Raw genomic sequence first — 23,226 nt, forward strand, 5'->3', positions numbered from 1 at the left:
GAGAAGACGGAGAGAAGAAAGCATGTGTCTAAAAAGCAGAAGAGTGCCTAACTTCAACATTCTCCAACACAAATGTTGCTCGAGAAGAGAGAAATCCGACGGATGTCGCTTGAACCGACAGATAAATCGTTTGTCACAGGTATTATCGTTGCTTAGAAGCTATGCAAAACAGTAGGTATTTATTTCAATCTCAATTGGGTGAGTCAACATAGCAGCATAATTTGTAAAACAAACAAGCTATTCAAAATAGCAGGCATTAAACACGGACAGATCTTCAACATCACAGAGCATATTCAACAGGGTACGTGATAAACCAGTAACAGCACCCGAGTGGCATTCGCCTATGGACTCTGGATAAAATCCAGAGAATAGAAATGGCTCCTAGCTGCTTCGAATGAGCGTGCCGTTCTCATCAACCATTAAGCGTTTGCCCGAAAACTTTAAATGATGCGTTTTTCACTGAAAAGCTCGAAAAGCGTTTTGTGCTGCATCTCGCCGACCACGAACGACAGCGTCGCGTTCTTGTAGTGGTCGCTGTTGGCTGACAGGTTATAGATCACGTCCTCCAGTAGCACAGCCTTGCCCGAAAATGTCCCTAGGTGGATCGATACACGTTACTATCAAAGTTAGTTTCGTATCGAAGTCGGTGCTACAGGGAAGGCTATCTTGGTCTTGCCTAGAGTCATTTTGACGTGCGAGAAATGCACATGCAGATGATAGTACGTTGGCTGGTAGTGGAAGTACATGCGCACTGAGCTCGGTTCCACTCCAAATTTAGTGTTCAAAATCGTTAAGCTCGCATCTCTGTTTGACGTGGCAACAAAACATCAATGAGAAACGAGGTATGGCGATAAAGCAAAGCGAGGTGCCAAAGCAAACCGGATATTCCGAAGTAGCTTCAAGTGTGAGGCAGTGAGATCACGAATCGATCGAAGCGAACGATCGTGCACAATTGCTAGACAGTACAGCGATTCCAACTAGCACAAAGAAACATAGCACTGTCAGAACCCAGCATAACTTGTCAATCCCACTATACGACGTACACTAGCAGGATCGGACCACTTGAAGTCAGGCAAAAGAATGAATCCGTCACGAGGGCTTGCATCTTCGTAGATGATTCTTTCGCTCTCGCTTTTGCTGGAAGTACAATGTACACAGCAGATAAACGACACGAAGCCGCTATGATCTCAGAAAATCGATGTTACATACTGTTCCAGGATATTGTAGACCCATTCGATCTTCTCCGCAGGAATACTGTCGATAAAGGGCTTTGTAATTGCTCCATACACTGCCTTGGTCTCCACCACCATGTGAAAGTTCTGGTCCGTGTGCTTCAGCACATGCGTCTCCGTTGCTGGATAGATCAGGTTCACCTGCGTCACACCCATCACTTTTCCTATCAGATTATTTCTCGCCGGTAACTTCTCTGCTGTTAGTCTTAATTACCTTGTAGGGCTTGACATCGCGTGCCACGTCCCCCTGGAACGTGCTGTAGATGTCGTTCACCAGGATCTCGTGCAGCGACATCGCCGCCAGCAGTCGATCCAAACTGCCCGAGTCCATGGCCGCCGTCTGGAGGACAAGCACCGCCGCCTTCTTGTGGCTGTCGCTCTTGAAATTGCCCAGCAGCGCCAGCTCCGTGTCCGTCCGCTTGAGCACCCGCACGAGATTGAAATCTTTGAGCCGCTTGGATCCGACCCCCACACACGACTGCCTCCACAACCACAAGCCGCTCAGCACCACTATTATCACCGCGGCAGTGATGGCCGGGTAATCCACTTGGTGTAGCATCTCCGTGGGCTTGCTGGAATAATGCCCAGGGAATGCCTTTCGTGTTGGATGTATATCAACTCAAGATTCTTGAGGCGTGTGCGATAATTCGATCGAAATGTGCTGACTATTGACTACTTCAACGTGGGTCGATTGGAGACCTTTGGTATTCAACGAGGAAGTCTATGATCTCTTGTTACAGCAAGGAGTTGGCAGCGTCGTTCACGATACGGGCCACCTCATCGACGTGGTTTTGGATTGTTTCGTCGTCGTCATAGAACGCAATTGCATCCGAGATACCTGGGAAAGCAGCTCCGGCATACCCCTCGTAGAATCCGGGACCGAAGATGACGTGCTTGTACCAGGGGCGGTGCGGTAGACCCTCCTTGGTAATCAAGTGACGCTCAAGCAACACCAGCTTCTTGTTCCAGGCATGCAGCGCGTCGGCATTATCGGATCGGGTCTCATTTGACACGAATGCAGAGAGCTGAGCGTGGAAGGTATTGGCACTGGCGGTGAATCGAGCGATGGCATTACGTAGCTCGCTAAAGTCCACATCGGGGCGAGGGAGCGCTGCAACCTGCTGCTCCAGCCTTGCCAGATCCTCCACCATCACGAAACCGTACGTCGTGAAATCAAACGGCAGCACGCGGTCGTCGGCAAGCCGCAGTCCGAGTAATCCCCACCATTGTGCCGTGGCTACGTGAGTGGCGTAGTTTGGATCGGCGTACAGCTCCGAGTACATGATACTGTCCATGGAGCTGTGATAGACACCATACGGGGCACGGGCGAGAGAGAACCCCAAGTTAGCTGAGATGATACCGAGGTGTTGGTAGAATGCCGTGTAGTCTGACCCAGATCCCATGAAGCTGATCAAGTGTTCGGGGCCAAGCGTTCCGTCGCCGTGAAGGAACTCGCGGCGAGCCGCAGCTTGGTTGGTCCACTGCTCGTACAGCGACTTCTCTGTTTCGTTGCCGTGAAATCTGTTCGCCGGAACGTCCTTCGCCGTTTGGTAAAGAAACTCAGCGATAGCTGGGCTAGCACTAGCGCTGACCAGCGAGCCCATCATGGAGTCCACGTTGAGATACGCTACAGCCTGCTTCTTGAAGAGCTCGGCGTTCTCTTCGGCGTATTCGGTGCTGCCTAATAGACCATACTCTTCACCGTCCCAAGAACCAAAAATCAGCGTACGTCGGGGCTTCCAACCTTGCTTGAGTAGCTCACCATAACCGCGAGCGATTTCTAGGAGCACCGACGAACCACTGTTTGGGTCAATGGCGCCACACACCCAAGCATCGCGATGGTTGCCCAAGAGGACGAGTTCGTCGGGTTCCTCGGAGCCTTCGATAGTACCGATGACGTCCCAGATAGGGCCCACCTTGTTGTCGATCTCAATGTCCAAGTTCACCACAGTCTCTTCATCGTCGCCAACGCGATAGCCGTTCGGGAGTGATAAACCGCCTTGCCATGATGCAGGTGCTTTCTTGCCGCCCAGATTACGCAGAATGTGCTGTGCCTGGCCGTACGACAGCGGCAGTGCAGGAATGTGGGGAATCGTCTCCACCTCTTCGTACGGAATATGGTACGAGCCCTCCACGGAGGCCCATCCAGGTGTCATTGGGTCACCGGCAGCAAGTGAAAGGTATGTCAGTGAGCCACGCTGGAAGGAGCCCTCGGGACGCCACGGGCCTTCAGGGTATACTGGGCCCTGGACGAAGCCGTCTTCCTTGGGGTCCGAGTAGATCAGCACGCCTACCATACCGTGCTGCTCGGCTGCCATGGCCTTCAGCCCACGGAAATTGCCGCCGTACCGCACAAGGGCGATCTTGCCCTCAAGCGTGACGTTGTTGGCAACGAGCCACTCGAAGTCTGCCTGCTTGCCAAAGTTCACAAACACAATCGAGGCCGTCACGTTTCCAGTCGCAGCGTACGCCACGAAAGGGGGTAGCGCACTATCATCGCTCGTGCAGGAGTCTCCAGGCACCGAAGCCTCTGTCAGGTTCAGCTCGCGCGCAGCCTCCACAGGCCCCACGATTGCGAGACGCCGACGAATCGGCGTCGAGAGGAGCGTGTAGTACTCCTTCATCTCGGCCTTGATGCCGAACGACTCAAACATCTCGGCCGTGTACAGCGCCGTCTTGTAGTCCTGCTCCGTACCGCAGCTGTGCGGGACACTGGAGTACGTGAGAAGGTACTCGCGCATGTTGCCGGCGTCGACGTTATCAACAAATTGCTGGTGGAGATCAGCTATCGACAACTCATGCACGACCTCGTCATTTGCCGCGGCGGCATCTTGTACCCCACGAACTGCTTCATTGGTGCTAATGGTTGAGCCCGATTTGGTCACGTATCCGGCTGCAAGCAAGACAAGTCCCGCAACAGCAACTACGCGCAGCAGGCCACCGAGTCTAAAGGTGGAGCTGTCGGCGTCTGCTGCGTTCGTGATTTGAAGCGCAGGGTGACCGTCGAAGGTGCCGTACACTTCGTCGTCGTCCACAGATTTGGGACCTCGAGGCATGCTGGAGCTTGACCAGGGGTGGCGCCGATTCTAGAGTGCAGCGGAAGGCAGAAACCTGCCGCCCCTCATGATATCGGCCCCGTGCTGCTGATGCTATGTGAGACCGTGATGAGTGAAGCGGCAGAGGCTGAAGTGGTGCGAATCTGCTCCATGATTGGCTCGTTGGGCTTCAACGTGGACAACGGAGCTGCTCGCAGGGAAGCGTGTCCTGTTTTCAGCTTTGTGGTTGCTATTGCTGATACATGTACTGCATGGGAAAAAGCGAGCTTGGCAATCATGGTGTCGAGGAATTTCCTCGAATTCCTTGGAGGAATAAATGGACGATAGCGAGCAATCTGAGGTTGAATGAACTTTGCGCGTGAGATCGACGTGCTGGCACAGGCAGATCGTTGGAACTGAGAGCATGCGCACGACGCTGACATGTGAACTGGAGCAGCTAGACACTACGTCACACAAGACGCAAAAGGAGGAAGTTGGCTCGCAATACGTAACTGGAGTAACAATTGGCGACTATTTCAGATTCCCGAAAGCGAGTATTTTATCTGTGCCTCCTTCACTCGCTTGGGTTTGACTCGAGCTTTCCCGATCACTTTACCGTGCTGTCTCCACCCGGGAAAAATGTAATTTGGTGACCAAAGCTCCACATCGCCACCTATCCACCGGTCGCCGTCGAGTCCAAGTAGAGAATTGCCTTGCCGAGGGGGTTGGCGCTGTTCTTCACAGTGAGGGTCTCTGCTGTGGATCCCGTGTCGTAGATCCTCGCTCCGCCAGTGGTGACCCTGACTTCGGTGTCTACAGCAGTGATGCCTCCGGTGATGGTTCCCCTCCCCCTGACACTGTGACTCCTCCTGACAGGTGGCCCCACCTGTGACCCCGAGATACTTGGGCCGCCAGCAATGGTTGCTCCGTCGCCCGCGATGCTGAGTCCTCCGACCTAAATGACTGCTCCGCCGGACGTGGCCGTGAATCCGCCGGACGCGATGGTTGTCCGGCCGCCAGCCGTGCTAACGTGGTGGTGAGGAGCTCTGGTCACAAAACCTTTCAGAGAAAGTCTTTCAAGCATGAGCCGTCTGTTTAAATTTGACAAGGGAGAAAGCGGTCTGAAATTGAGTTGAAATCGCTCCTAGAACATGTAGAACTTCCATCACAGCAGCCACCGTTCACAGCTACGTAGACTGAAAGAAACGTCACCACTTTGGTTGTGCTAAGTAGTTGTGGTGGCCGCGAACCTCTGCTAGCAGACGGACAAATGATAAATACATGCAGTTCCATCGCTACCTGCGACCCATCGCCTATTCTTCTCCGTGGCATTACGACACGGAAGTGGGCTACTAGCCTTTCAAGAAGTATGTTAATTCTCAGGAAGTGGTATCGAAGTGAAATAGAATGAATAGAATTCGAGTGCTTATAAAAGCAATACCATCGGCCGTGGCAATGCCTAAACCGCTGGCCAATGCGAGATTATGGGATCGTAGTCTCCGGTCCAGACGAAGACGAGATTGACGGCGCCAAGTGCTCCCAGATCTTGCGCAGGTCCGTGTAGTTGTTCTCGATGAAGCGGCGGCCCTCGCGCTCGACCACGTCGCCATTGGCGTCCACGAAAATGAGCGTTGGGATGGTCTTGACGTCGTAGCGCTTCCACAGGTCCTGCACGACCTCGCGCTTCTGGAACGGCACCGCCAGGAACGGCGTCTGCAGCAGCGCGTCGTGGAAGGCCACGGAGCTTCGGTCGACCGACAACAGCACCACTTCCAACTGGTCCTTCATGGCCAGCGACTTGTACGCGTTGAGCGTCATGTTGCGGTACACCGTCGCCAGCACGGGCGTGAAGGCTCGGCACGGGTGGCAGGTGCTGGCCGTGAAGTACAGCCCCACCACCGACTTGTGCGCTAGCACCTCGCGCGTGGACGCCTCGCCGCGCCGCGAGACCAGCGTGGAGCCCAAGAGCTTCTCCAGCAGCGTCATTTTCGAGGCTGAGAGGATTCCTTCTGCTGGATTTGTGAGGCTCGGAGGAAGTTGTGCAATGAGGCGAGGCGAAGAAAATATCTGCGATGTGCCGCCAGCAGACCGTTATTTTTCCGCCGTTGTAGGGCTGGCGTTCCGCCGGTGGAGTTATACTTGATATTTGTATGGACAGGAGATGGGGCGACCTGCAGACGAATGTTGCAGTTGTATTTCAGGCAACGATATTTACACCTCCAACGCAAGCACATTTTAGTACTCCTGAAGACGCCCACGAGGCGTGATTCCGGGCGAGCGTCTTCAGGAGTGCACCGAAGTGGTGCTGCGACGCGCAGTTTGCACGCGGGGAGTGTCTAGCGGGTTCTTCAAATGATATGCTTCTCGCGGAAAAGCTCGAACAGTTGCTTGTGCTGCATCTCGCCGACCACGAACGACAGCGTCGCATTCTTGTAGTGATCGCTGTTGACTGACAGGTTATAGATCACGTCCTCCAGAAGCACAGCCTTGCCCGAAAACGTCCCTGTCGACAACGAAGCATCGGCCATCATTACCCTGTGTACCCCAAGAAGCAGTTCTCAAAAAGAGGAGAGACAGATCGTACCCTGGGTCAGTTTAACGTGCGAAAAGTGCACGTGAAGGTGGTAGTACGTTGGCTGGTAGTGCAAGTACATGCGAATCGAGCTTGCATTCGCGCCGAACTTTTCGTTCAAAGCGTCCAGGCTGGCATTTCTGTTTGCAGGCAAAGTTCAACATCAGGATTCGCTAACGTCAGTTTGCACCAACGAAACAGAGGGAATATATACCTGATGTTCCGCAGCAGCTTCAAGTGTGCCCCAGTAAGATCACGAAGCGATCGAAGCGATTTATCGTGAACAATAGCCAGACAGTAGAGAGACTCCAACTGGAAGCGCACAGTGCAAACAACAAGTGTTGGGATTGAGCACGACAAGCCACCCGCACCACCCGCAAACTAAGTACCTTTGAAGGGTCCGACCACTTGAAGTCGGGCAGGAGAATGAAACCATTGCGCGGGTGCGAGTCTTCGAAGATAATACGCTCCGACTCGCTCTTGCTGGAATTGTCAACACACAACCGCCGGTCAGCGTACCATCTGCACAAACCCATTCAGCCATGCTCACACACTTACTGCTCCAAGATATTGTAGACCCACTCGATGTTCTCCGGCGGGATGCTGTCGATGTACGGCTTGGTGATCATCCTGTACGCCTCCTTGGTCTCCACCACCATGTGGAAGTTTTGGTCCGTGTGCTTGCGCACGTGCCGCTCCGTCGCCGGGTAAATCAAGTTCACCTGAACGCCACTCACAATCTCAATAAGCCCACTGTCCCCCTCTCTCTACGTCCACCGCGCCACCCGCGTACCTTATAGGGCTTGACATCGCGCGCCACATCTCCCCGGAACGTGCTGTAGATGTCGTTCACCAGGATCTCATGCAGCGAAATCCCCGCCAGCAGTCGATCCAGAGTGCTCGAGTCCATGACCGCCGTCTGGATGACGAGCACCGCCGCCTTCTTGTGGTTGTCGCTCTTGAAATTGCCCAGCAGCGCCAGCTCCGTGTCCGTCCGCTTGAGCACGCGCACGAGGTTGAAGTCGCGCAGCATCTTGGAGGAGCCCACATCCGCCACCGACTGCTGCCACACGTACAGCGCGCCCAGCACGGCCGCCACCAGCGCCACGCCCACGCCCAGACGTTCCACCTGACCCAGCAGCTCCAGCAACCACATTGTTCTGATACGATTTGATTGGGATGACGCCACCGAGCGCTGATTGGTCAGTACTCGGCGTCTGAGTAATTCTGATTCCTGATAAAAAAAAAACTGCAAGACGCAAAGAAGAAGAGCAAGAAGAAGACGTGATGGCGACTCCGGGCGGCGACAAGCCTCTGTACCCGCAGATCCCGCGGGCTCGCGAGGTCTCGACGAGCATCCAGGTAGTGACTGTAGTTGCGCGGCTGCTGTGTCTGTGATTGGCAGGTAGAGCTGACGTTGGGGTTGCTGGCATGGTAGAATGACACTTCGCGCGACGAGGAGGTGGCGCGCCAGCTGCAGGCGCAGTACGACCAGGGCCATATCATGGCGGTGGCCCAGCCCGTGCAGCAGACGGAGCTGCCCTACAAGTGTGGCAACTGCGGCACGACGCACGTGGTGCGCAACGTGACGCACGGCTCCACGTTCCAGTGCACGGTGTGCGGCGCGCCCAACCAGATCCTGCTGCAGCGCCGCCCTGTGGTCGTCGTGTACGTTGTGCTGCAGTTATTGCTGTCGTTCTGTGAATGGAGCCGTTCCTGCTGACGGTGTGGCTGTGTGTGGTGTTGCTGTTTCCTCTGTTGTCTTCAGTAGCGATCGCTCGTACGGCTTCGTGCCGATTCCTCTTATCTGCAGCATCATGTAGTGGTGCTGCGATCAAACCATGGACTCAACGGACAAGAGCTGCTAGGTGGAGTCTAGACAAGTGTCCTAACCATTCCTAGCTTCTTAGCAAGGGGAGTGCAGGAGACTCCCCACTCTCTAGCATATTCTATCTACTTTATTTACTGTAATGGCACGCGTATCGATGTGTTTTCACCCGCTTCGTTATTGCTATGAAGCAGAGCAGAACTTTCAAAAACTGCAAGTGGTGATGGAGTCCTCCACAAATGGTGCGTTGATACGTAGGAGTAATAATAAGCAAGCACAAGTTACGTGGACACCGAAAATTTTGACGTTAACACCTGCACCCTTTACGGACTACTAAGTATAAAGTAGCTTTTCGGCGGCCTTGAGGAGTGTTTCAGCCGTAGGTCTGCTTGACGGTGCTACCTGCAAACATTGCCCTTTCATACTCTCCAGTTCAGGCGGAAGATCTCGAACAGGTGATGTCATCAAGAGGTAGCCCACACTCCAAATGGCAACCTTCACCGTGTGAGACGAAGACGAAAGTATCTCGGGAGCGTGCGATTGCGGACTCAAATGATTCACTTTCTTAGCTGGCGACTTTGCTCCGTCATCGAAGTCAACAAGAAACCACTTTTCGTCATCGTCTTGGTACTTCAACACATTTTCCCACCTCAAGTCTCGATGCATCACAGCGATTGCATGCAGTGCCACTAGTGTCTTGAGTACGTCGCGCAAGGCCGTCAGGAGCTGGTGGACGTTTTCGGGCGGGGAAGCTCGACCAATGGGTGTCAGCGTCACGTGTTTGTTTCATATTTGTCTTCTTTAGCTCCACAACGTTCGGAACAGAATGTGTCTTCAGCAGGCCATGTAATTCCACCAGATTGCGAATTATGTTGCCACTTGGCATACTCGGGGGATATCGCTTCACAACACAGTACTCCCCGAAATCAATCTGCACACCATTGTCTGCTGCGATAGTTCCATACTCGAGTATATCAAGTGGCTGGATAAGTTCCACAACTGGTCGAAGGAGAGTCGAAATGTTGAGCAAGGCAAGAAACAGCGACATTCGGCCTTGGAGACATCCCAAATCGTACGATCCGATGGTTTCAGCCATTGCACCACGACCCGTCGTCTTGTTTTTCCGAATAGCTACCAAGCACACTTGCAGCCCCACAGCAGCGTAGCCAAAAACGTATGGCGCAGCGTCATATCTCCATTCTAGTTTCTTATACAATTCTGTAAGCGGCACTTGCAACTCGCCGCTTGCTTTTTCTTCCCCGCGAAACACGCACACATTGCTGTTCTTGTAGTAGAAGCACAAACCGGGTCGAATGAGACCGGTAGAAGTTGATGCTTTCCTGTTGCGACGATACCTCCCGTTTGTCATGAGCCTCAACACCATCGCAATGAGGGAATCCCAAAAATGATGATACGTCGCTTCATTAGGGCAACTGGAGCCAGTCCCGATCGGATCGATTACACCCCCCACGATGCCCGCAGTAATGTCTGAAAACGTTTTAGGCGTTTCACGTTCAAACAGTTTGTTAAAAATGCCCGATAGCTCTCCTGTTGTGTTCTGAGTGTACACAATCTGGAATAGTCTGTTATTGATGGGAACCTTGACATGAAGTGCGCGTTGCAGGTGTTCCTTCAAATCTCCACAACTCGACGGTAGTGCTGCAACATGCTCATCCTTGATAGCCTTTATCCAAGCGTCAGGTGCGACTTCGCACTCCATTCTTTTCCTAGTCCTTTTGTTTTCAGATTCCAATGCATGTCCCGGAAGCACTACCAGCACGTGAATATAGCGAGGCAATGGAGGATCCATTTTGTTCCACTCGTCCACCAGGTGGTTCTCTGTTTGTAGCTCGTGGTCCTTCTCCGTTAAATCTGCAATGAGAGCAGTCTTCTCGCCCTTCTCGAGCTTCTCCGCATCTTCGGAGCTAGCCAAGAGCCATTTTTTGTCGTTTGCACCACCCTCCGTCTTCGCCGGGAAGAGCTGCAGCTCGTCGACAGGAAATGGGTACATCTTCTTCTTGTGGATTGCCTTCTTCAGCTCGCTCACCTTTGCACCATCGTCGATCTCTACACCGAACAAACTCCCCGCTTTATCGACGATTGCACAAGTCAGTGCAAGTAGCACCATCTTCCCTTGAGGCGGCAGATTCTGGAATGGGGAGTAATAACACGTTGAAGCAGTTCTATCCCCCTTCAAAGACGGTATCGACTTTATCAGCTCCTGTCAATCGTACGCCCTCTTTGCGACAGACACAATCAGATCAAGGAGAGAGAAGGTCAAGATGGCGGACGAGGCTCAGATGGCGGCGGGCGTCAAGGCTCGCGCGGCGCAGGTGCAGGGGCTGCTGGCCCAGCGCAAGAACGAGGAGGCGGTGCGCGCGGCGCTGGAGGACCCGCCGCTGCAGTCCAAGAGCGACGCGGTGAAGACGGAGAACGCGCAGGTGGTGATGACGGCGCTGCTGGCCTGCAACAAGGGCGAGATGCAGCGCGCCATCGACTCGCTCAGCAACGCGCTGGAGGACAACCTCATGAAGTATATCATGCGCTTCCTGGGGATGGCGTCGCAGAGCGCGGCCATGCTGGAGTGGCACCAGAAGCTGGCGGCCAAGGCCGGCTCCGGCTGCGTCATGCGCGCCTTCACGGACCGGAAGCAGGTCTGAGCGAGCCGCAGAACAGAGGACGCACAGATAAAATCGAGACGTCAATGGCACGTACAGAATTGCAAGTTGTCGTTGAGGGGGTGGTCGAGTTTTTATTCTAGTTGAAGAGCTGAGAGTTTGATTTAGAGCAGAGGAGCGATCTCGTCGGGGTCGGCAACGTCCGATACGAAATCTTTGATGAGTCGCATGGTCTGGTTGGTATCGGCATCGTCCTTGGCGAGATGCTGGACTATTGTGAAGTGGTTGCAGTTGGGCATGACATGCCGCTGGATACTGGTCTGCATTAGTTGGGAACGCGGCAATGGTTAGTGGAGGCAAAAGTAGCCAAGGTCTCCCAAAGCGCTGTGATACGTACGTTTCCTGCGGCGCCTAACCATCGTTCCAGCTCCTGTGCATCTTCTTGGAAGTGAAAGTCTTCTTGGGCATTCACCAGCAGCAACGGCATTTTGATCAGTGGCGAGGTGGACCCGATTCTGGTGACTGTCATCCCTATCGACGCCTCTCGCCACTGCTCAACCTGCTCACCAAACGGGGGATTCGTCACAAGCGTCCCGTAGAATGACGTGTTGGCGAGGCGTACGATGTTGTAGACGCCCGAGATGCCCACTGCTCCTCTCACGAACGTGTCCACCGGCTGCTCCAGCCCCGCTTCTTTCAAATACTGCGGGTCAGCCAGGATCTGCATAACCAAGTGCGCGCCTGCACTATGCCCCACCAGTACCAACTTGTCCGGGTCACCGCCAAACTGCCGTCGCAAAACCCCAGCTCGTCAGTCGCTCCATTTCGCCAATCCAGCTCCATTCAAAACTCCATCCACCACCTTTGCAATGTTCCAGTGCAACCACATCACGGCAGCAGCAACGTCCTTCACATGCTCTGGGTATTGAACCTCCGGCGACAACCGATAGTTCACCGAGACCCCGAGGCATCCAGCGCGCACGAACGCTTCGTCGATGTCCTGGTTCAGTCCGCCGCTCTTGTCCCCACGCTGCCACGACCCGCCATGCACGAACACGCACGTAGGCAGCTTGGCGCGAGGAGGAATCCTGCGGGGGATTGCAATGTCCAGCGCCTGCAAGACATGCGGCGCCTCCGTCACGTACGCCACCTCCTTCCAGCCATACGCGCCCAGCAGCGGCAGCGAGCGGCGCAGCATCGTCAGAATGTCAACTGATCTGATACCCGAGGTCATAATCCGATCGATTACGGTACTATGTACACTTCCCTCTTAAGTACGTCTACGTCCTCCCCCAAGCCATTGCAATAGTGCTGGCGACCATGGCGGCACGAGCGAACGTACGTGGGCCTCTGGAGCCTGTTCCTGCATTTAATAGCTGCCTGTAGCTGCGTGACTAACCTCCTGTGTGCCTTGCCGTGTCCTGTGCGCAGTACCGCGCCTCCATTCAGTTCCCGAACGCCCACAGCGACGGCATCTGGAGCACGTTCTGGACGTCCAATGACAAGATTCTGACCGGGTCCGTGGACGAGGTGGCCAAGTCCTGGTGCGTGCAACGGAGCTGTGGAATATGACAATAGCGAGGGAGGGAGGGTGGAGGTTGCTATGGTGTCTGACGGTTGCTGTTGCTATTGCTGCTCCTACAGGGACGTGACGGAGGACGCCGTGTCCATCTCGCAGCAGTATCCGGGCCACGTGCTGGGCACGATCTCCATCGTGGGCAACAAGGCTGGTACACACGCCGTCACCAGCTCACTGGACTGCCAGCTGCGAGTGCTCAACCTCTCGACGGGCGCCGTGGAGAAGACCATTGATGCCGGCCCCGGCGAGCTCTGGCAGGTGGCCTACAGCCCCGACGAGACCAAGCTCGTGTCCGGCAGCCAGCAGGGGAAGATCAACTTCTTCGACATCGAGACGGAGAAAATCGCGCAGGAAATCTCTACGCAGGCCAAGTTCGTGCTAAGCGTGGCTTACGTACGTGTGCTGGGAGATTGGGAGGGTTGTTTTTGTTTGGAGGTGTGCTGATGTGATGTGTTTTCTGTGTCGCAGTCCCCCGATGGAAAGCATGTTGCGTGCGGTGGATTCGATGGCTTCGTCGGCGTGTATGATGTTGAGACGGGGTCGCTGGTCCACAAATACGAAGGTTTGACTGGGATGGCAGGTGGTGACGGCATGGAACGATGGATCTCACGAGGTGCGATTTTGCTGACAATTGTAGACCGAACTAAGCCGGTGCGCTCGGTTGCGTATTCCCCGGACGGAAAGCTGTTTGCTGCTTCGGATGACATGCACGTCAATGTCTACGATGTGTACGTTGCTGTTTTGCTTTTCTCATGGGGTCACAACGTTGCTAACTGTTGGGTTTACTCTTCCTGCGTGCAGCGCTCATGACAACGCTGTTGCCACTTTGTCCGGACACGTCTCGTGGGTGCTAAGTGTCGCGTGCTCGCCCGATGGCACTCAGTTTGCTACGGGGTACGTTGCTTGTATGTCTGTTGCAGTTTGATTTGGTGTCTAATGGAGTGTTCATCTTGCTTGAATGTTGGTGACAGTGGTGCGGACCGGCGTGTGAAGATTTGGGACATTGGCACGCGACGTTGTTTGACTACCTTCGACACGCACACTGACCAGGTAAATACTCGCACATATCATTCAGTTTTCGTTGAAAACATTATTTGACAAGAGCACGTGCTTGTTAGGTCTGGAGCGTTGCGTACAACTCGTCAGGCTCTCGACTCGTGTCGGGCGGTGATGATGCACTGTTGCAAGTATACGAGACTGCCACGTCCGCTTAAGCATTTTGCAAGGACTGGGGAGAGATTAGTGACATGCGAGTACTTCGACGCGGTAGAAATGAACTTCATTTGGATGATAAATACTAGGGCTCAACTTCGGGCATTGTAGCATCGATGGACTCGGGTTCAAGAGAGAGCCAAGGCGAGTTCAGTATCTCCACGAGCGTGATCCTTTTGGCAGGGCTCTTTTCGAGCATCCGAGCGGTGAGAGTTTTCAGCTGAGGCGACACGAGTCCCCACTGTTTCTCCTCGAAATTCACATCGCCCAGCATATTGCGCGCCAGAAGCTGGTAAGTATCGGCACCAGAGAATGGGATAACGCCCGACAACATGTGATAGAGTACGATACCAGCGCCATAGACGTCTGCTTCCGGGCCGCAACAACCTCGAAAGCGTTCAGGCGCCATGCACCCATAGGTACCCGAACTTGCCATTTTCTCCGAGTTGTCGATACTGTCTTGGTAGCTGTTGTTCAAGCACACACCACTCCCGAAATCCACAAGCTTCAAGTCGCCGAAATTGCCGCTCTGTTCGTCGTCGAAGAGGATATTACTAGCTTTCACATCCAAATGCAGCACCTGATTTTCGTGCAGCAAGTGCAGTGCACGGCACAGTGCGATCAACACGTTGCACGCTATTGTTTCGGACAACGGCCCGCGGTCTTGAATTCGATCAGCAAGTGAGCCCCCTGAGTAGTACTTCATGACAATGGTCACACACTTGGCCTTGTTGTCTTCGAACAAGAAAGAATACTGAGGGAGGAGCCGTCCCAGCTCCCGGTTCTCCCGACTCAACGCCATCAGGCGCGCAGTGAGGCGAAGTTCGTCATGGCAGCGGGAGCGATGCACTCGCTTGAGCACAAACTGCTTTGCCGGATCGTCGCAGTCGTGACACAAGTATACCGCCGAGTTGGGGCCCTTGGCGATGCTCTCGTGGGCCGACAGGCGTTGCAGCAGCACTGCGAGCGCGACCCATCGACTCAGCACGTCGAGCGCGAGCTGTCGCTGCTCGGCGGTCTCGAACTCCACGGACAGCGTGTCGTCCTTGCGCACTCTCGAGCTCACGAGCACGAGGCGCCTCTCCCCGACGACCCGCAGGCGGGTGTCCTCTCCGAGCAGTAGCATCCGCAGCGGAGTGCAGGGCTGAAGGCGACGAGGGTCCTGGCGGTATACACTCAGGATCGGCGACTTGGAGCCACGCAACACGACCCAGCGGCGCTTGGCCACCCAGCGTGGAACGAAGCGCGCGCACTTGACGCGTGCAGCCACGACGAACTCGCTCGGCAGCACTGTGTCAACGCCGTGGCCGCTAGCGGAGACCTTGGCGCCCAGCAGCGGCAGGTCGGCCATGATCGCAGATAACTGCGTCGTTGCTGCTTCGACGCCGCTTTGGCACTGGGTGGCGGCCGGCGGATTGGTCCACGCTCGCAGAGCTTGGGATACGGAGCCGATCGACGAAACCCCATGAGGACCGGCGCAACCCCCCGGCTTCAACTTGTGAAGTGCACCACACCCAGGGCTTAGTCAGCGCGTTACATAACATTCCTGGCCAATCACGTGTCTCGAAACGCAGTTCTTTCTAAATCATAAAACCATCCCTGGCCAATCAGACGCGCTTTCACTACGCGCTCTGACTAGTATCTGACTCGCCACTCGGCGGCTCATCTCGGTGCCGTGTGCCTCCTCGTTGAAGTCAAGCGGCAGAGACCGGAGTAGTATATCTTCCAGCGCTTCCTTGGGCTCAGCTCAGTCTCCGTTCTGCGAGGCGCGCAGCAGTTTCGCGCTGATCTTTTTCGAGCCGACGCTCAGCTCCATCGATGGCCTTGATGGCGACGCGAGCGCCGGTGTCCATGACGCCGCCGCCCCGCCGCGCGTCGTGCGGCGGCCAGCAGACGGGGGAGGCCAAGGCGCTCGGCTGCAACGGCGGCGGAGGCTGGTTCTACCACACGGTGTCGGCCGCCACGCCCACGGAGAAGCGCAAGGCCAAGCTCTTCCACCAGGACGCGGGCGAGCGCAGCGACAGCAGCGACGACGACGACGACACGGCCTCGCAGCAGTACGTGTGGAGCGTGGGCTCCAGCCGCAGTCGCAGCGTGCGTCGCAGCAGCGTGGACAGCGTCGACACCGTGCAGTTCGAGCGCACGCGGGAGATCGCCGGCAACCTGCAGGACAGCATCTTGGCGCGCATCTCGACGCTGCGTGCGCTGTGCGACGAGGGGTTCATCACCGAGGACGAGTACGAACGGTGTGTAGATATAGATGGAGGGGAGGGTGCTTGGGTTGCTGGCGGGGCAGGCCCTGACGCAGTTGTTGTTGCTGCTGTCCAGACGCAAATGTGCCATCGTGGACGAACTCACGTTCTCGTCGCTGGCGCCGGCGTCCAGCACACAGAACACGGTCACGCAGAGGAGACGCATGTCGTTCCGACGGACGGAAGGTGCGTGGATCTGATGGTTCAGGGAGTCTATTAAAGAGACTGACTTGAAGTGTGGTTGCAGGCTTGCCGCTGATTGTGCCGCACGCCCCGGACTTCCGCGAGATCAGCCCAGAGCTTGCTATCAAGCACGTGTTCAACTACGCTACCCGTCAGTGGAGCAGCACCCAGGTGTGCATCAATTTGGATGAGACACCGTTTAGCAAGGGAAGCTTGCGGATAGTGTATCACTTGCAGGATCTCAGCACGGAGAGCTCTGCGAGTTTGTCCAATGATGGCTGCTACACGGGCAGCTATGTGGCCAAGTTGGCCATCGACCCGGATGAAGACCCGCAGACGTATTTCAGAGATATCGAGCTGCAGGCCCACTGCGCTCACTACGCGCAAGTGTACAACTCGTACACGCCACCGAAGCGCGTCGAGTTCATCCCGGCATGGGTGTTAGAGCTACCCGAGCGAAATGGTGCACTGTGCGCTGTGGAGGCTTACATCCCGGGCGAGTACCGGAAACACAACAATAATTTCGGGTCGGTGAGTGACGACGAGCGTAACACGCCTCAAGCCTTCTCGCACTTCACCTACGAGGCCTCGAACCACGAGTTGCTGGCTGTGGATATTCAGGGAGTAGGTGATCTGTACACAGACCCTCAGATCCACACACTCAACGGACACGACTTCGGCAAAGGCAACCTCGGTGTTCTTGGCTTCCAGAAATTCCTATCATCGCATCGGTGTAACTCCATTTGCCGCTACCTGAAGCTCCCAGCAGTAAACCCCAAGTCCCGTCACGCCGATTCTGGCACGCTACCTGTGCAGGAGCTGATGAACCGAGACCGTGTGCGGCCAACGCATTTCGACTCGAGACATTACTACGAGAACGCGCCCATGTTGCAAAAGTACGTGACGCAGTGCCGCGAGATGGACAGTCGGTTGTCCTCCGTCTCCTCATCAAGTTGCTCCAGGCGATCTCTCAAACGCCGCAGTCGTCAGCCATCTAGCTTCGCGCACTTCTGCAAAGCGCTGTTCTGCGGGAGTTGCTAACTTACTGCACACCTTTCCAGCATGCTTGGCAAGGTATCTTCACAACACGCTACACGTCTTCATAGCATTTGATTCCAAGTTCCCGTCGGATAACGTATAAGACGAATTCTCATCTATAGACACTAAACGCTAGCGCCTATTCGTTCCACTAGCTACTCCATCTCTACGCTACCTTCTCGCCGTACACTGCCTCGTTTACAAGCTCGAGCAGAGTGTCGCCGAAGGTTTCCAAAGAAAACAATTTCTGAGCACGCAGTCTGCCGCAAGCGCCCATCTCGACAACCCGGACGCTGTTCTTGGGTCCGCAGAGCTCTGCCATGGCCTCCGCAAACGCCTCGGGCTTCTGCTGGCACAAGAAGCCCGTCTCACCGTCCGCGATGGACTCGAGAGGGCCACCAGAACTCACGGCCACAACGGGAGTACCGCAGGCCATGGCCTCCACAGGGACAATGCCAAAGTGCTCGCGGTCGGGAGTGTACAGAATGGCATGGGCCTTGCGCAGCAGCTCAAGCTTCATGGAGTTCGAAACAGACGTGCGGAATTCCACGTGCTCTCCAAGACCGTGCTTGGCTACCACATCTTGGAGCTCAATCAGGTGCTCCTTGTTTTCGGTGTTGAGCGGGTCGTACCCTCCGGCGACAATAAGCTTGACCCGCTGGAACTCCTCACTTGGCAGCCTGTTGCGCAGCTCCACGAGTGCTTCAATGGCCAGAGCCACATTCTTCTTGCGCTCAAAGCGGTTCAGTGACACAAACAGACCCGAGTCGCGTTCCACCTCAGCTTTGGCAGTAGCTTTGTAAGCCTTGACGTCCACGGGTGGGTAGAGCACTCCCAGCTTCTTGGACTGCAGACGCGGGAAGACCTCCTGGAAGACCCCGCGTGAGAACTTGCTGTTGGCCACGATGATATCCGACGCCGCCGTGGTGATCTCCTCCAGGAAGTCCAGCGGCACGCGGTACAGCCGCTTCCAGGGCGAGTCGGAGCGGATGCAGAGCAGCTTGTCCGGGAAGTGTCCGTAGAAGAGCACGGGCTTGCCCAGCGCGCGCAGGAACGGGATGGAGATGGACACCTGGTCCACCACGAACACGTCCAGGTCGTTGATGTAGTACAGCGCCACGCACAGCGTCACGAACAGCACGCGCACCACCGCGCAGAACGCGTAGAGCTTGCCCAGGATCGTGCGCGGCAGCCAGTCGCCGTGCACGCGCACGTGCTTCGCGAGCGGGCCGTCACCCCGTGTCTCTTCGAAGCAGTGGCTCACGTCGTGGTGGGCCGTGAACACGGTCACGTGGGCGCCACGCTGCTGCAGCGCCACCGCCGCGTTCACCACGAGGTTCTCAGCACCGCCGATGCCGAAGTCCGGATGCAGGAAGCCCACACGCAGGCCCCTGGTCTCTCCGGAGACGCGCGCAACACGAGGGACTGAACAGCTCAAGCCGCGCACAAACGCCCAGACCACGAAGATGAACATGAGCACCCAGGGGGCCGCCACGGCGGCCAGCGCCGGCGGAGGAGGCAGCGCCATGATGATACGCGTCCCGCTACGACAAGGTCGCCGCTGATTGTCAAATGTTATACCATCGCAGCTGTATCAGATTGTGCAAGAAATGTAGACGAACCACGACGAGAAAGACATGGCTACATATTGGTTTAGGAAGGACGAGGACGAGGTCAGTAACTTTGGAACGCGGGGACGGGAGGGATGACCGTCGGATCCCAGCGGCAGAAGTAGCCCTTCCACAGTCTGCAGCACGACAGAGCGAGCGTGTTAGAGATGCATTAGCGGCGAAGGGGCGACGTGGGGTTGGGACGCACTTGATGTTCTTGGAGAGCGTGCTGGGCGACAGCACGGTGGCCTGCTCGCTGGGCGCGTACATGTGGTTCGTGAAGCGCTCGCTCTGACTGTTGATCTCGCTCCAGATAGAGAACACGCGGTGCTTGGCGAAGAAGTCCTTCCTGTTGCGGCAGTGATAGTGAGATACGCGTTTTCAGAGGTATTCGACAGCTATTCCAGCGAGAAGCTCACCGTTGGCGCTCGCAGTCGAACATGAACGTCCCAAACTTGCACGAGTAGACGTGGTCAGCAAGAGTGAGTAGAAAACTCTCGTTGAACTCGCACTCCGTTGGGTACTGACGAATGTACTGCCAGACGCAGTCCAACCAGAGCAGGAACACGGGCGAGCGCTGTTCGTTGGAGACATCACTGCGAGCGTGGCCGCTTCTCAACGCGAACTGGTGGCCAAAGCTACACCATTCCTTCTCAACTAGTACCTGTCCGATGCATTGCATCATTGGCGTCAGCAAATGAAACATGAACTGTGAAGAAACGCACAAACCAGGGTAGCAAATACGTACCTGGAATCCTCGTAGGGTACGGTAGTACGGATCCAGCATGAGCTCCGCCAATGCTACCATTTGTGCCGTACGGTCCCAGCCATCGCTACAGTGCGTCAGCACAGATACACCATTGTTGACCGTGTGCGCCAACTCCACCGATGCCTTAAGAACGAGTCGAACATGGCGTAGCCAACCGGAGCTGTCAATTCGCCCGTAAAAGCTACTTGACGTATCTTCACTTGCGCTTTTCCTGGGCTCAAAGATTGCTGCAAGTGCGAGCTGCGACTGCCGCACCGAGTGAATGTTTTCGACGTTCATGAAAATGAGTTTAGCCCCGCGGTAGTTGCTGGAGATCTCCGTGCCTTTACCCATTGCCTTATTGCCAACCGCAGCAAGTTGGCTACGAGCGTCCATGATCACGTAGCGTCCGAATGCTTTCTTGTTACTCGAACAGCACAACAATTGGACAAGCAGTTCGTCTTCCCCACTACGTGCTGACTTGAAACCCACAAGCGGTTGGCTCGACCGAACAATCGTGGCTCCGTTACTGCGATGAATCCAACTCACGACAGGTAGTCGCTGGTGTGACCGGAACGCTGCTGCAGCTTTTAGGCGAACGTCCGATATATCGGCAGGCACAATAATATGGCGCGGGTACGTATCACAGAGAGTGTACTTCGGAGACTGATCAATGCAGCGCAAGTGGTCTGGCAATGAAAGCAAGCCGATTCGCCCATATTCCTGGCGAATGTCAAATTGCACTTCTTCTGATGGCGCTACAGTTGGAGAATATGCGAAGCAAAACGCATCCAGCAAACTTTTCGGGAACGCCAGGAAACTCAGACACTTCACAAGCTTACTGTACTCGCCGTTGTCTGCAATAGATAGTCGCGCCACCTGAGTGTCTTTGCATCGAATAACGACCTTGTACGAGTCATCTGGGGCAAAACCGAGGGCTACTTGCACATTGTCCAGTGAAAGACCAGCAGGCCCCGATCCCGATGGAATCGCACGAGGGTCAACACGGTCAATTGAGGCTATCGAGAGGACCGGAATCTGCCAGCCAATTTCTCCGCGACCGAGCAAGCGCGTGAAAAAGCATCGATAGTTCGTGATAAATAGCTTCCCGCTAATATAGTGAGACAGGCATGATCCATCGTGCGAGAGCACGAGCTGCTGCATGCTAGTCTCGACGTTAGCGTAGCAGAGTTCGCCAGGTAAAAACACGGGCTGCACGAGCTCGGCCAATGCGGCATCTGAGGTCAATGAAGAATTTGCAGAATTAGAGGCGTCGAAGGCTTCCGATACGTCAGAAGTGGCGGCATCGACGTCACCATAAGCATCGGAACAATGACAAAATCCCATGTAAATCGGACGGTCGATCAGCTGAAGTCGGCGCTTTACTTCTTCTGTTGTCACTCCCACGATAGGTACACCGTTAATCGACTGGAGTAGATCACCAAGGTGCACTTTGCCGCTAGCCTCTGCCTGACCGACACCATCGCTTCTAGTTGGATCTTTCGTGAAAGATTTTACAGCCAAGCGATCTTCAAAAGGAGCCCCAGCCGCCGTCAGGATGATACCAAGCGAGCCTTCTTGAAACTGGACAACTTCCACCTCATCCGACTTACCATTGGGATTCACCTCTCCATTGACACTTGAGGCGACACCACTCTGGATGCGCTGGTTTTCTTCAATCAGTGGGTCTTGTAAGATTTTGGCAAACCTCGTCAATTCCAGTGCTCGTGGTTTCCCCTCCACTCCAGTGCCACTGGCTTCCTCCTCTTGATATGCACGCATCAGAAGCCGCAAGCAGCCCGTATTATCCGACTGCCGCAGCTGAGATGACATCTGCAGCAACCTCGCGACGCAGATATAACGCAGCAGCGGGAAACCAACCCACGACGCGTCCTCATTGTTCGTGATCAACTTGGGCAGTTGAAGCAAGTCGTTGTCCGACTTGTCCGTCATGTTGATCTTGGGGAAGTCAATCGTCGCCCGATTCGCATCCAGAATCATCGCGTCCCAAACGCACAGCAATTCCTTCAGCGCATACTCTCGCGCGAACAGCAAGCGGATCCAGCGTAAGCAGTACGTCTCTGGGACGATCTCCAAATTCTGCAAGTGATAGTACAGCTGCGGGTCCTTCTGCTGCAGTAGTTCATACTGCACATGGTGGCACAGTCGATGCAGCGCTGGCTGCTTGCCGCCGTCCTTCGTCTGCAGTCCGTACGCCGCGTTGCCGGCGCCATTCTCCTTCAACGTGAAGTTGTCGAACAGTCGACTGCCATCCCTCGTCGCCGTCCCCGTCACCACATCCGGCCTCGTCTTGACGATCTCGTAGAACGGCTTCAGGAACAGCATGACTGCCTCAAAGACCAGGAACGTGTCCGCCTCGGCGTGTTGCCAGAGCGTCTTCACCTCGGAGACCTCCGCCTCCTGTTGCTCTTGCGGCTGCAGGAGGGCGTAGAGCACCACGGCCACCACGTCGTGCATACCCTGGCGGTAGGCCACGTCCGGGTGCAGGCGGCACCACACGAACAGCACGTGGCGCAGCGTGCCGAGGTAGAGCTCGTTCTGGAAGAAGCCCTCGTTGCCAGCCGGGAACAGGCGGTCCAGGTCCGTGTTGATCTCCTCCAGTAGACCCTCGTCCGTGAAATATTGGCCCCAGCCGTGACTGTCACTGCCGCTGCTGCTGCTTGAAGCCGCCGCGATGGCGCTCAGCGGGTCCGTCGCGCCCGCTGAGTCGATCTGGAACACCAGGTGCTGCTTCAGCCGCTCGTAGCGCTCACGCTGCGCCACCCGAACGTCCCCGCGAAGCCCGAACGCCGCCGCCCAAAGCGCGCCGCGGCTCGCGTCCTCGAGCCCCATTACGCTTCTTGATTGGGATCTTTCACTGAAGGTTATTTGAGGCGAACGCCTCATTTACTATTTGGCTGAAGTTTTCTATCAAAGAGTTCCACCAACCAGAGTTTTTCGACTATCCGGCTGCCAACAATGCGCATGCCCCAGTGAGTGCGATGGGTATTCCTTCGGGTCGGCGCCTGTTGCCGCATTCTTGATTGCCTTGGCTATGGTTGCCTTGCTGATTATCTTTGATCTGCTCACTGATGTCAAATAGTCGCCCAACGGCTTCCGGCGATCCAGCCACTTCCTCCTTGTGACCAAACATAACTCGGCTGCCTCAACGGACACGTAATCCAGAACGGTAATGACGTATTGTGTTGCCTTGGCGTGTTGGATCACCTTTTACGAAGTATGACATCGGATGCCTTTATGCAGTGTGAGGTTCCTCCGTCACGCTCGTCCTTCGTGATGGATCCCCAAAGCTCCGAGC

The 23,226-nt window shown here is 55.5% G+C and overlaps 12 protein-coding genes across 14 annotated transcripts; 4 read left to right on the forward strand and 8 right to left on the reverse strand.

The window, feature by feature from the left end:
* Nucleotides 1-440: 440 nt before the first annotated feature.
* IUM83_00127 (m7GpppX diphosphatase) lies at nt 441-1,791 on the reverse strand (the record flags this gene model as incomplete). The annotated part of the gene is made up of 6 exons (XM_067923868.1): nt 441-595; nt 677-804; nt 880-977; nt 1,044-1,137; nt 1,210-1,373; nt 1,447-1,791. 6 exons carry the CDS (start codon nt 1,789-1,791, stop codon nt 441-443), a joined length of 984 nt encoding a protein of 327 aa, XP_067789199.1.
* A 175-nt stretch (nt 1,792-1,966) lies between these two features.
* On the reverse strand, nt 1,967-4,288 carry IUM83_00128 (Glutamate carboxypeptidase; the record flags this gene model as incomplete). Its single annotated transcript, XM_067923869.1, has 1 exon — nt 1,967-4,288. One exon carries the CDS (start codon nt 4,286-4,288, stop codon nt 1,967-1,969), a length of 2,322 nt encoding a protein of 773 aa, XP_067789196.1.
* Nucleotides 4,289-5,749: 1,461 nt separating this feature from the next.
* On the reverse strand, nt 5,750-6,253 carry IUM83_00129 (Nucleoredoxin; the record flags this gene model as incomplete). Its single annotated transcript, XM_067923870.1, has 1 exon — nt 5,750-6,253. One exon carries the CDS (start codon nt 6,251-6,253, stop codon nt 5,750-5,752), a length of 504 nt encoding a protein of 167 aa, XP_067789195.1.
* Nucleotides 6,254-6,615: 362 nt separating this feature from the next.
* IUM83_00130 (m7GpppX diphosphatase) lies at nt 6,616-7,995 on the reverse strand (the record flags this gene model as incomplete). The annotated part of the gene is made up of 6 exons (XM_067923871.1): nt 6,616-6,770; nt 6,852-6,979; nt 7,054-7,151; nt 7,229-7,322; nt 7,398-7,561; nt 7,633-7,995. The coding sequence occupies 6 exons, from the start codon at nt 7,993-7,995 to the stop codon at nt 6,616-6,618; spliced, it is 1,002 nt and encodes a 333-aa protein (XP_067788672.1).
* Nucleotides 7,996-8,126: 131 nt separating this feature from the next.
* Nucleotides 8,127-8,662, forward strand: IUM83_00131 (Zinc ion binding protein; the record flags this gene model as incomplete). 2 transcript variants are annotated; one of them, XM_067923872.1, is made up of 3 exons in its annotated part: nt 8,127-8,201; nt 8,278-8,507; nt 8,608-8,662. In XM_067923872.1, the coding sequence occupies 3 exons, from the start codon at nt 8,127-8,129 to the stop codon at nt 8,660-8,662; spliced, it is 360 nt and encodes a 119-aa protein (XP_067788673.1). The 2 variants fall into 2 exon arrangements, with proteins under 2 accessions (XP_067788673.1, XP_067788674.1); XM_067923873.1 differs by having other exon boundaries at nt 8,611-8,662.
* Nucleotides 8,663-10,353: 1,691 nt separating this feature from the next.
* On the reverse strand, nt 10,354-10,795 carry IUM83_00132 (Crinkler (CRN) family protein; the record flags this gene model as incomplete). Its single annotated transcript, XM_067923874.1, has 2 exons — nt 10,354-10,437; nt 10,496-10,795. The coding sequence occupies 2 exons, from the start codon at nt 10,793-10,795 to the stop codon at nt 10,354-10,356; spliced, it is 384 nt and encodes a 127-aa protein (XP_067788670.1).
* Nucleotides 10,796-10,949: 154 nt separating this feature from the next.
* On the forward strand, nt 10,950-11,327 carry IUM83_00133 (neutral zinc metallopeptidase; the record flags this gene model as incomplete). Its single annotated transcript, XM_067923875.1, has 1 exon — nt 10,950-11,327. The coding sequence occupies one exon, from the start codon at nt 10,950-10,952 to the stop codon at nt 11,325-11,327; it is 378 nt and encodes a 125-aa protein (XP_067788671.1).
* Nucleotides 11,328-11,449: 122 nt separating this feature from the next.
* On the reverse strand, nt 11,450-12,483 carry IUM83_00134 (Carbohydrate esterase; the record flags this gene model as incomplete). Its single annotated transcript, XM_067923876.1, has 4 exons — nt 11,450-11,605; nt 11,683-11,844; nt 11,908-12,072; nt 12,148-12,483. 4 exons carry the CDS (start codon nt 12,481-12,483, stop codon nt 11,450-11,452), a joined length of 819 nt encoding a protein of 272 aa, XP_067788678.1.
* A 122-nt stretch (nt 12,484-12,605) lies between these two features.
* On the forward strand, nt 12,606-14,078 carry IUM83_00135 (wd repeat-containing protein 61; the record flags this gene model as incomplete). The annotated part of the gene is made up of 7 exons (XM_067923877.1): nt 12,606-12,623; nt 12,717-12,829; nt 12,930-13,257; nt 13,502-13,515; nt 13,666-13,758; nt 13,836-13,914; nt 13,983-14,078. The coding sequence occupies 7 exons, from the start codon at nt 12,606-12,608 to the stop codon at nt 14,076-14,078; spliced, it is 741 nt and encodes a 246-aa protein (XP_067788492.1).
* Nucleotides 14,079-14,161: 83 nt separating this feature from the next.
* On the reverse strand, nt 14,162-15,427 carry IUM83_00136 (CAMK/CDPK protein kinase; the record flags this gene model as incomplete). Of its 2 annotated transcripts, none has more annotated exons than XM_067923879.1 (1): nt 14,162-15,427. In XM_067923879.1, one exon carries the CDS (start codon nt 15,425-15,427, stop codon nt 14,162-14,164), a length of 1,266 nt encoding a protein of 421 aa, XP_067788675.1. The 2 variants fall into 2 exon arrangements, with proteins under 2 accessions (XP_067788675.1, XP_067788676.1); XM_067923878.1 differs by having other exon boundaries at nt 14,162-15,061.
* Nucleotides 15,428-15,894: 467 nt separating this feature from the next.
* IUM83_00137 (myosin heavy chain) lies at nt 15,895-17,552 on the forward strand (the record flags this gene model as incomplete). Its single annotated transcript, XM_067923880.1, has 3 exons — nt 15,895-16,322; nt 16,405-16,514; nt 16,576-17,552. 3 exons carry the CDS (start codon nt 15,895-15,897, stop codon nt 17,550-17,552), a joined length of 1,515 nt encoding a protein of 504 aa, XP_067788677.1.
* A 163-nt stretch (nt 17,553-17,715) lies between these two features.
* IUM83_00138 (putative alpha-1,3-mannosyltransferase) lies at nt 17,716-22,760 on the reverse strand (the record flags this gene model as incomplete). The annotated part of the gene is made up of 5 exons (XM_067923881.1): nt 17,716-19,093; nt 19,240-19,296; nt 19,368-19,508; nt 19,579-19,823; nt 19,908-22,760. 5 exons carry the CDS (start codon nt 22,758-22,760, stop codon nt 17,716-17,718), a joined length of 4,674 nt encoding a protein of 1,557 aa, XP_067788679.1.
* Between the last annotated feature and the right edge of the window lie 466 nt (nt 22,761-23,226).

This window comes from Phytophthora cinnamomi, assembly GCF_018691715.1.
Source record: "Phytophthora cinnamomi strain GKB4 chromosome Unknown Contig53, whole genome shotgun sequence".
NCBI lineage: Eukaryota > Oomycota > Peronosporomycetes > Peronosporales > Peronosporaceae > Phytophthora > Phytophthora cinnamomi.